The 11,324-nt window shown below is 39.5% G+C and overlaps 1 protein-coding gene and 1 long non-coding RNA gene across 2 annotated transcripts; one reads left to right on the forward strand and one right to left on the reverse strand.

Moving 5' to 3' along the window:
• The first annotated feature begins 4,593 nt into the window (after nt 1-4,593).
• On the forward strand, nt 4,594-7,576 carry LOC307255743. The gene is made up of 3 exons (XR_013845037.1): nt 4,594-4,664; nt 4,978-5,315; nt 5,773-7,576. It is a non-coding gene; the product is annotated as an uncharacterized lncRNA (long non-coding RNA).
• A 364-nt stretch (nt 7,577-7,940) lies between these two features.
• On the reverse strand, nt 7,941-9,784 carry gdf15 (Growth differentiation factor-15). Its single transcript, XM_080033776.1, has 2 exons — nt 9,420-9,784; nt 7,941-8,927 (listed from the first exon to the last, which is right to left on the reverse strand). Exons 1-2 carry the CDS (start codon nt 9,766-9,768, stop codon nt 8,164-8,166), a joined length of 1,113 nt encoding a protein of 370 aa, XP_079889902.1. The 5' UTR covers nt 9,769-9,784; the 3' UTR covers nt 7,941-8,163.
• Nucleotides 9,785-11,324: the final 1,540 nt, after the last annotated feature.

Here is an 11,324-nt window from a genome sequence, read left to right on the forward strand (position 1 = left end):
TTGGCCTACATTTTTATGATATGAAATCTTAGGCCAGAACGGAGCAGTTTCTGCCTCCTCTGGAGTTGTGTGCGCACCCACGCTGACTGTGGATAAATACTGTCACAACACTGTCTTCCCCTACTTTCCGACTGAGTAGATTCAAAGGGTGAATGGCGTGAACACTGCTGTTAGAGAATTACTCATATGCATAAAAAATTGGATCAGTTAAGAGAGAAAGAAGTGGTATTTCTCCAAGCCCTTTCCCCTATTGAAGTGTTCAATAAATGCATCAACAGGAGCAAAAGACCTCTGCGTGTCCGTTCTGGTTTCCTGGCCGAAATTTCACTCTCACAGTTTCTGCAGCGGCAGCTTTCTATCAGCCACGAAAACAGCTGCATGTTTGACACCAAGAGGCATTAATTATATATCAGGAACAGTAAAAAATGAAAAAAATGTACATGCAAATTGATTTCAAAGAATAATAAAACATCCAAAAGCCACACTTATATCAATGTATTCTTCTTTTTTGTTTTTACAGGCACTGAAGGCACAGTGGAGCTGCTTCAACTGCCATTCAGGAGAAAGGTGATTTAGTTGTAAAGTAACCATGGTAACATATAAAAAGAAGCAACTCCAGGGCAGGTGGGGGGAAGGACTCTGTGACAGGATTATTCTGTTAACAAACCAACAGGAGGTGTGTGTGTGTGTGTGTGTGGGGGGGGGGGGGGGTTGGGGGTTTGACGCTTGGCTTGTTTGTGATGGCCTGTCACACTGAGGCAAACCACATGTTATAGGATTTCCTTCCTAGGATTCTGTAAATGTGTATCTTGTATGCAAACAAGCTGGATCAAAATTAGCAGCACAACTAACAGCAGCAGCATCTCAGAGGCCTGAGTGATTAAAGCAGCAGACAGTTTCACTTAAAGACCTACTTCACCGGTGGGAATATGAATGTGTGTTGAATTCTGAGATCCTATTTAGTATAAATGTGCAAAAAAAATTGAAATTGGATCATCCTAGCCTGAGAAAAGGCAGAAAGAGTGTTTTATGGTCTCACTGTCTAACCCTACATGTTCCTTACTGTGACATCACAGTAAGGGCTAGGATTAACAGGACAGCTGGGCAAAGGGAAGACTGAGGGAAGACAGAGGGAAGAAAAACCTCATTCATTATATTGTAATAGTGATTTTATAATGATAGAAAGCCTGATCCGTATGGGCGAAGTATTCCTTTAACTTTCACAGTTCAACCTGAATGTCTGAATGCTTAAGCTTCTTGATTTTCATTCTCTACCAATAATCCATAGTTTTCAGCCACTTTGGCTTTACAAGATATTATTAGTGGTTCACAGAAGGTTTTTGGAACAATAATAGATGTAAATGCAAGATGCATGTGACCGCCGAAGGTCGAATGCAGAGGGGCATTCTTTAAGCCTTTGAAATGTGGGATATTTTCTGATCAATTGCTCATATTATTACTATTTCCGTAGGTGTTGATGTGTTCTGCTTTTCTCCTAAACACACAACATTTGTGTCATCAACAATGGCTGGTTTTGTTCTCTGTCCGAAATCATAATGTGAACCAGTTTGAGTCCACTTATAACACACACAAAGACACAAAAACCCAAATTGAGCATCATGATTGGCCATTGTGCGTGCAAATGGGTGAATGAGAGGCAACAATTTGGACACAATCCCTGTAAGAGTGCAGTCAATTTGATGAAGGATCAGTAAGGGGTTAAGGTGACCGATGGGATAGGATTCATCACACCACATGGGTAACTGTAAGTGATACGACAAATTGTTTCAATGTTTATAAGAATTGAACTTTCTCACACCACCTCATGTGTGAGGAGAAGTGACAAAAACATTCACGCAGAGAAGTTTCAAATCGCTAGTTCAACCACAAAAATAAAAAAATATTTCCAAAGAATAATTTGTTTATAGTTTATCAACTCCTTTTCTACAAACTCTGCACCAATGGTGGGGAACTGTACACAGGTAATGCAACAATGTGGCTTGTGTATGTTGCCTGTATCGGACTGTAGTGACAGCAGGGGGGGGTAAAGGTCTGGCTGAACTAGATAACCTTCCAGAGTGGTCATGTCTTCTGTGTAATAGGAGTGCGTTTGAACGCACAGTTTCACTTTAAAGGTTCAGTAAGCGGAATGGTCAGTTTAGCTAACTTCCTGTCAGTGACAGCAGTTAGCAGTCCCCTCCCTTGTCCCTACGTCACCACATTAATGCACTGCGGTCTTCAAGTAGGAGTTATCTAGCATCATCTCAGATCCGTAAGTGTGATAAAGCATGATAAAAACCATCAAAACCGACATTGGGAAGGATTTTTACCTGCTCCGCCATTGTAGGCGCATACACATTCACCCCTCTGTCGCTCTGCCCGTGCACCGGCAGTGAGGCAGGTGCCGGTTTGTAGCGTTCTCTCTTCTGATTGGTTATCAGTAGTGGGATCCCCGAAAAAGTTTATATGCCGATTACATGCAGAGCAGGTGACTGAGAGATCGGCTTTATGAAATGCACACACTATATACAGTGGCTTGAAAAAGTATTCATCCCCCTTGAACTTATCCACATTTTGTCACGGTATAACCAAACACGTACATTTATTTTATTGGGATTTCATGTGATAGACCAACACGAAGTGGCGCATAATTGTAAAGTGGAATGAAAATGAAATATGATTTACAATTTTTTTTATGAATAAAAAACTGAAAAGTGTGGCTTGCAAAAGTATTCAGCCCATCTGAGTCAATACGTTGTAGAACCACCTATTGCTGCAATTACAGCTCCAAATCTATCGGGGTATGTCTCTACCAGCTTTGTACATCTACAGACTGACATTTTTGCCCATTCTTCTTTGCAAAATAGCTCAAGCTTCAGATTCAGCATCAGATTGGATGGAAAGTCTGTGAACAGCAATTTTCAAGTCCTACCCAATCCACCCAATCTCAAGTCTTTTGCAGACACGTACAGGTTTTTCTGCCCTGTATTCGGCTCCATCCATCTTCCTATCAAATCTGACCAGCTTCCCTGTACCTGCTGAAGAAAAGGACCCCCACAGCATGATGCTGCCACCACCACCATGTTTCAAGGTATAGGGATAGTGTGTTCAGGGTGATGTGCAGTGTTAGTTTTCGAGCACACATTGCATTTTGCATTCAGGCCAAAAACTTCAAGTTTGGTCTCATCTGAATATGCTGTGTCCCCAAAATGGTTTGTGGCAAGTGTTGGAGGAAGGTGCTCTGGTCAGATGAGACCAAAATTGAAGTTTTTGGCCATACTGCAAAATGCAATGTGTGGTGGAAAACTCACACCTGAACACACCATCCCCACTGTGAAACATGGTGGTGGCAGCAACATGCTGTGGGGGTCCTGTTCTTCAGCAGGGACAGGGAAGCTAGTTGGAAAATCAATGGAGCCAAATACAGGGCAGATAATCTGTTAGAGTCTGCAACAGTCTTGAGACTGGGGTGGAGGTTCACCTTCCAGCAGGGATACTACCCTAAACATACAGCCAGATCTACAATGGAATGGTTAAGATCAAAGCATAGTCATGTTAGAATAGCCTAGTCAAAGTCCAGACCAAAATACAATTGAGAATATCTGGAAGGACTTGAAAATTGCTGTTCACAGATGCTTTCCATCTAATCTGACGCTGAATCTGAAGCTTGAGCTATTTTGCAAAGAAGAATGGGCAAACATGTCAGTCTGTAGATGTACAAAGCTGGTAGAGACATACCCAAATAGACTTGGAACTATAATTGCAGCGATAGGTAGTTTCTACAACGTATTGACTCAGGGTGGCTGAATACTTATGCACGCCACACTTTTCAGTTTTTTATTCATAAAAAATATGTAAATCATATTTCATTTTCACTTTCATTTGCACTTTGTGTCGGTCTATCACATGAAGTCCCAATAAAATAAATTAACGTGTTTGGTTGTAACGTGACAAAATGTGGAAAAGTTCAAGGGGTATGAATACTTATGGTAATACCACTGTAAGTGATCACTGTATGACTAAGGAGCGATTTAACACTTATATTAACATAAATAAATCGCTTACTTCACCTTTAACAATGTCGTGACAGCATCTCATATCATTCATTAATGTAGCTTGATAAACATGCATATTACAAATAACACTGCTTTAACAGTGGAAGGACTAAAGCCTGTATGTGTTTGTGTTATCAACCTCCCATTTCCCTCTCCAAATACACTTTTTCACCTTTTAAGCAAAACACGTATTATTTATGTTATTAATTTCTCGGTTAAATTTTAAACTGTTAAACCATAAAAAAAGCAAAAACAAAAGAAAACATAGATTTATAAAAAATAAAAAAAAGTTCCACTATTACCTATCAATCATTCGATTTCAAACTATTTCCAAACTTGCAATCCTGAAGATTTTATTTGTCGAATTGGAAACTGGTCCAGTGAATCATTAAGTTAAATATGACAGTAATTTAGTTCCCGTCAGCAGCCGTCTATTTCCAGAGAAAAAGGCTTGCACAGGAAATCTTCTAGATTCAGCTCTTTTGCTGCCCAGTTTCATGATTTCAATAAAGGGGAACTTCACCGCTTGAGAGTGTGAGGCATTAAGGACAAACTGCATGACTTCACTTACAACTCAGACCTTGACCCACGACGTTGTAGCTTTGTTTGGTAAGTTCACTGTTTTTGTTGACTGACACACTTTTTACAGGAAACTGTTTTCCTTGGCTTACACGATATTAACAGCATTTCCTGGAATGGGTTGTGAATTTTTAAGCTTTTAGAAATATGTATATACTGTATATGTATATATTTCTACGTTTATGTAATACTTAATAAAAAGTTGTTATCATACCAATAAAGTATATTCTATTTATGGAGAGTCCCTTTTCAAAAGGAATAAGTAAAAAAATTGACACTTTGTATTAAATTGAGCAATGCCATGCAGTCACTCAATTTACTTCTGTTACTTTCATATTTGCAGATCATGATTGTCAACAGCACATGTCTGTCTGGAAATGACACCGTTGCATGTGTGGTCCCAGGCTCCTCTGCAGGACTTGCTGTAGGGCTGACGCTCCTCTTTCTAATGTTTTTGATTGTGGCCGGTTTCATTGTGTACAAATACCACAGCACAATCAGAAATATGTTGCAGTTTGAATCAAGAAGGAGCCAGATGATGGAGGGCTATACAGAGACACCACATGGCGAATCCCAACCGTGCACCAGTATGACCAGACAGTCGAGAGAACAGAACCCTATTTATGAAAACCTGACAACTCAAACTACTGGATACGAGAGGCGGCCAGCAAAGGAGAGCAGGTAAGCTACACTTGCAGTTTTTTCATATTTTGAATGAAAGTGGCCAGGATTAGTTTTACACTTTTAGACCAATTTAGAGGAAATGGTTAAAACTGAAATGTCATTTATGAAACTGCAGCTGTTGAAAAACAGACCAGAAAAGAAACATATGAAGAAATACCGGATTTCCCCATTTTTCAAAATCCTTTTATATGAAATGCACATACTTAGGCTGCTGTCAGACGGGAATCTCTTCTTCTGTTGATTCCTGCTATTAAAACTCTGTTGATCAAAAAACTTGCCCGCTGATGACTCAGTGCTGGAGTTTTTTTTTGTCCGAGCAAGAAAATTTCTGTAAGGAAGAAAAAAGGAAATCCACACAGCTTGCATAATATTTGTCTTGTGTCACAATGGTTTTGTATCAGTAACGTGGTTACTGATAGGAACATTAACCACTACACTTACTGTTTCTCTGCAGATCTTCCATTGAACCTGAAGAGGGTGTCTACTTGCAATGTGATTCACAGGATGATGCAATATACAGCAATGATCCGGCATGTAACCTCTCCATCGTCTCGGACTACCAAGAGGATGATGTGTACGTTGTGCCAGAATCATGATGGCACACCGCTCTATTCATGGCTGCATCATTTTACTAAATGTACTGTGTTCCTTAGGGTATAAATGTATATTTTTACCAGGCAAAAACATGCTTCTTCTTTTTGATGCAACTGACCTGTGGTAAAAATGTGATACTACTTGATAAGTACAAGTGTACAGTACATTCTATATATTTCTTTTACAACTGTATATTATCTGTAAAATTAGAAAATGGTAAAATATGTGTAAGTTGTTGTATCTAATGTTCGGTAAATTTTGGCTTTCTGGGAAGAATAATAGAACATGAGGTTTTTAACATGCATTATATTTAGCCGATTTTAGCATCTTTCAATGCCACTGCTTTTGGCCCATGCAGGTAATATACAATCTTATTGGAAGCACTGAACAAGTTGACACTTTTTTACAGCAATCCAAATAAATCAATTTTCTGTAAAGATCGGATGTTCATATTGCTCCCTCTTGACACGTCTGGAGTCACCAATGACTCACCTTCAATTTGACCTTTAGAGAAGAGAAGTGCGAGTGAGTTGTTCACACTGGTGTAGTAAAGTCATGCATGCCCTTTTTGTGTTAGCAATTTTGCAAACCATTAGATTTAGGTACAAGGAAAATTAATATATAAGTATTGTCATTTCATAGCATTACTAAACAGGTTTAATCTTACAAAGGACTTTTTTAATACGTTGAAAACGTATAAGTGTTGGGGTATGTGATATGAAAATATCCCCCACATTCATTTTGTGCTTGTGCTTCTCTGGTAATGACAAGAGGTGATGTTTTCTTTTTCAAATGTTTTTCCTTTACACCCTGTAATTAATTTCAGTTGTAGTTTTCTAGAAAAGAAGGCTATATGAGGATTAAAACCAGGAGAAAGCCATATCCCAGCAGCTAATAATTTCATGCTGTTCTGCGTGTCATCTAAGGTAGATGACACGCAGAAGGGTTTGATAAATACTGTCCCTCATTCTTTTATACTTGTATACTTTGGGTGGTACTGCAACCTTTCAGAATGTAAGATTGAGGACCTTTACATCAGCCCACGGTTGAGTAAAAAACAAAGCATAGCAGGGTCAAAACAAAGAAATGAATGAGCAGTTTCTGGGCACAGGTCTGAATTTACCACAAGGAAAGTATCATTACATTGAGTATTTGTGTCTGCAGCTCTGACTAATCACCTATTTATTCCTCTGGCTGTTTATTCAGTCCACTAGGGTCACTCATTATGCCCCACCCTTTAATACATCAAGCTTATTAATCGCAAAACAAGTCATGTTCATATTTGAGTGACCTTTACCCATTAAAGATAAAAACTATGAAATACTCATTAGGGGCAGTGGTGTCACTTCTTGGAAAATTTCAGCTTGAGCTCCTTTTTTTTTTTTTTGCTTTTGAATGTTTTTTCTCATCTTAGTGATCACCCTTATTGTAGGATATCTTACATTATCAGTTGCTCTTTTTTCAAACAACTTATCTCAACAGCACTTAAAAGCAAATAGTACAACAACAAGCTTTGATAATCTGTAATGAAAATGTATTAACTGTATCGTCAATGATATGCAATCTGAGCAGTCTTGAGTTTACATTACAAGCAGCCTTTTCTCTTTTGTGCAAACTCCCACTATCTTAGTTAAATGAAACTAACAATTCTGTTCTTATTTTGTTCCTCAACCAGCTGGTCAAGGTCACAGTACACTTCAAGGCCATTAATGGGAGATAGAAGTTATCATATCTTTACAAGCTGAATTTCCGGGACACCCTGACCTTTATATTGTAAGGCGGTTGACAATATTTCTGTGCATAAATTAAAAATTTGACAAAATATCATGGTTGTATGTTTATTGTGAAATGTACATATTGACACATTCAAGTGCAACGGTTCAGCTGGAATAAATCCAAATATTTATTTTGGTATTCACATAATTATGAAATATATAGGACAACAAACAAAAACATCTAACCATGTGCCTCATAAAACAATACAGTACTTTAAATGATGCACTACAATAAAATTAAATAGCAAGCAATACTAAAAATATGCTGTAACATTAAATTATGGCAAAACAAATAAACTTTTAGGAATATAAATAGAACTAACAATAAATAGTTTTGTAAAGCAAAGTGAATAAAATAAAGTAATTGTAAAGTACATGTTTCTCCATGTAACACTTTGTTTCTAGTGGCAATCCCTTCCCAAAGATAAGTTTGTATGGTAAAAAAAGAAAGGGAAAACAATCCTTGCCGTTTCTCCTCAGGCACAGTGACATTTACTGACAATCAAATCATTGAAAGGAGTCAGCTTCAACGTTCCCCTACTGTCATAGTGCATGAGAACCATGGGCTCGTAGGACGCCGGCACACAGCAGGGCCGAGGTGTCTCTCCTTTGGTAATATGGTGTAGCCGAGACTTCACCTGCGTGTGCATGCTTGCGGGCTTGTAGTTGTGAGGGCAGGTGCCGTCGCAGAAATGCATTGTGTACTCGGTCGGTGCCACCACCCACTCAGACCAGCCGATGTCCTTGAAGGACACTGTTACAGACTTCCGGCAGCACCACCCTCGCTCATCACACTCGTCCTCCTTGTTGGAGCGAGGCAGCCTTGTCCTTTGGGCTGCTGTGGGCTGAGTGTGGCCTAATTCCAGGGAAATGGTTGGACTAGCCTTGAATGCATCTTTTCCACCCACAACTACCCCTACATCTACAACCAGAGCCTGACCGCCATCATCAGTCCTCATCCACTTGTCCACCTCAGGGGTTACGTCCAGTATTACATCTTGAGTGCTTGACACATTGACATGGACTGGAGAGTTCTTCGGCTTCATCCTGTTGACTTTAACTTCAATCTCTTGTTTCACATCAGGTGTATCTAAAATATGCCTGGAAAACTTCAGCTCAGCCCGAGCTAGTGTCAGGTCAGCATGGATATCGGGTTTTTTCTGGAAAACAGCTCTGTACCACTGCATGCGTTGACCCAACTCTGCTTCTTCCCCCCTCCGATGCACTTTAATTGGCCTCACTGTAAAAAACAAATAAACAAAGGCAAGCTTGATTAGAATCAAAGTTGGAAACATCCTGAAATAACTTGTCACAGTACATCTAGAAAACACTATGGCATGGAACAACTGAGAGTGGAAATACAAAGGATACGTATACTTTTAGTTTGAATTTCAACACTCTCTTGTCACATTTGCCGTTGCTGACGTTACTAAAACATGTGTGTAACGTCATGTAAAAGGTGTCCGTGTCACGCTTGTGCTTTCTAAAAGCTTAGAGGAATGCATTTACAATTCACACATGTTTTTGTTCTGCATCGAGTCCAAGAAGACAGAGATCTGTTCACAGCCACACCAGCACAATAGCTATTCCTTTCGTCTGCCAAGGTAAACCCACACTGCAACATTTCTTCAGCATTTAAGTAATTCCTTTTTACGCCTACACAAACTGCCTAAATTGCCTTTTCAGATTAAGTCATTTAAGTGTGACAATGGCTGTCTAACAAATTGCTCACCTGTAGGTGGAAAGAGCACAGTAGACATGATGTACTGCCAGATTTTCCTCATCTCCTGGCTGGAATTTCCTGCTTTCTCTCTCAGTTTGTCCCTGTATAGCCGAAACATCTTCCTCAGCTCTTCGTCAGAGGCCTTTTGACTTGGCCTGGGCTCTCTGTCCATACCCAACGAGTTAAGGATCCCCGTCTTCACCGCCTCCAGAAGCAGGGCCCTCTGTCGGTCCGTCCTGTCCACCTCAGGTGTGCCTCTGTTGAACTTGTGAGGCCGGCCCTCCCCTGAGCTTGAGAGGGAGGCAAGGAGCAGCAGCATGCAGGGGATGAATCTGTGGACTGTGTGTGATCTGAACATGGTGAGCCTGCCAGGTAGGTTTGGTTTGAAAGTGCTGCAGCTCAGTGGATGGGCTTTGTTCATGTTATGAATGAAATTCCTAACATGCTTTTATTTATAGAGCTTGTGTGTTGCCACACCCCTGGTTAGTCAGGTGAGCCTGTGATGGCCTCAGCAACCATATGTCATAATGTGGCAACATTTTTCAGCATTGTGTTATGTATTAACATGTGAAATGTGAAAAAATAAGGATTTCTGGATACGATTTGGTTACGTCACGAGTACACGAGGTGAACATCTGCATGTAACTCTATATATATACAGTATATATATATGAAAGCGCTTTATATATATATATATATATATATATATATCTGTTCCCTTGCAACTCTGCCAAGTAAGGTCAGTGGTCAAGATCCGACACACCGAAGGGGCAAGGCAAGTTTATTTATATAGCACAATTCAGACACAAGGCCACTCAAAGTGCTTTACAGGGGCAAGATTAGAATTCATAAAACATATTATAAAACATTTAAAAGCGAATAAAAGAAGCAAATAAAAAAAAAATTGCAGGTTAAAATGGAAACAAAAAAGTCTTCAGACTTGATTTAAAAGAACTGAGAGTTGCAGCAGACCTCAAGTTCTCTGGGAGTTTGTTCCAGATTTTTGGTGCATAATAACTAAAAGCTGCTTCTCCTTGTTTAGTCCTAACCGAAGAGGAATTCTAAGTCTCTACCTTCCTGCCAAAGATTGTGAGCTACTGTGGACAGTCCGACTACCAATGTACTGTATATTCCAACAGCTTTTAGTCATGAAAGGAAGAAAAATGTGGAGAGTTACTTATTTGTATGCCCCCCCCGACCTCCCAAGGTTATAAAAAGAGATAAACTATCAAATAAGTTGTCTCATCTGCTGAAAAAGGGAACTGAGATAACTGTGATTATTATCTTAATTCTATTTTTAGTTATCATATTGGCACACCACTGATGTAAGGAGCCCTTCAAAGGGTGCGCTCTGTAAAAGCGCTCTATTTTTAGGATGACTCAAAACAAATCTAATATCAGCCTTGTTGTCTGCAGCCACTGGATCAAAGAGCATTCCTGCTCTTTCGCTGGGAATTGTTGAGATGGACTGACGGTTGGAAACAGGTGTCAAATACGTCTGCACTTGTTGGCAGGTAGTTACTGTACATACCATGTGAAAATCCACACCTCCATCATTACATAGGTTCAGGGCACTGGCTGATTGCAAAGGAGTTTACCAACCCTAATACGTGGCCGTCTGTGTCATTGACCCTATTTCTTCCCTCTCAAGGGCATTCCCTGCGCCTACTGATAAGGATTTCCTTTCATGGAAAATGTCTATTAAAGTGCATATGGTAATTTCTTCTCAACAGCTTAGATGTATAATATTACCTTTCAGTAACCAGATAGTAAAACTGTTAAGTCAAGTTATATAATACAATTAAATGTTAATTTGTAGATTATAATACCATTCAATAATAAAACAATAAAAAATGAGAACCACAAAACCATAAAATGAGTACTATGAGAATGCAAATTAGATTTGAATACCAA

Source organism: Ammodytes marinus, assembly GCF_949987685.1.
Source record: "Ammodytes marinus genome assembly, chromosome: 9".
Lineage (NCBI taxonomy): Eukaryota > Metazoa > Chordata > Actinopteri > Uranoscopiformes > Ammodytidae > Ammodytes > Ammodytes marinus.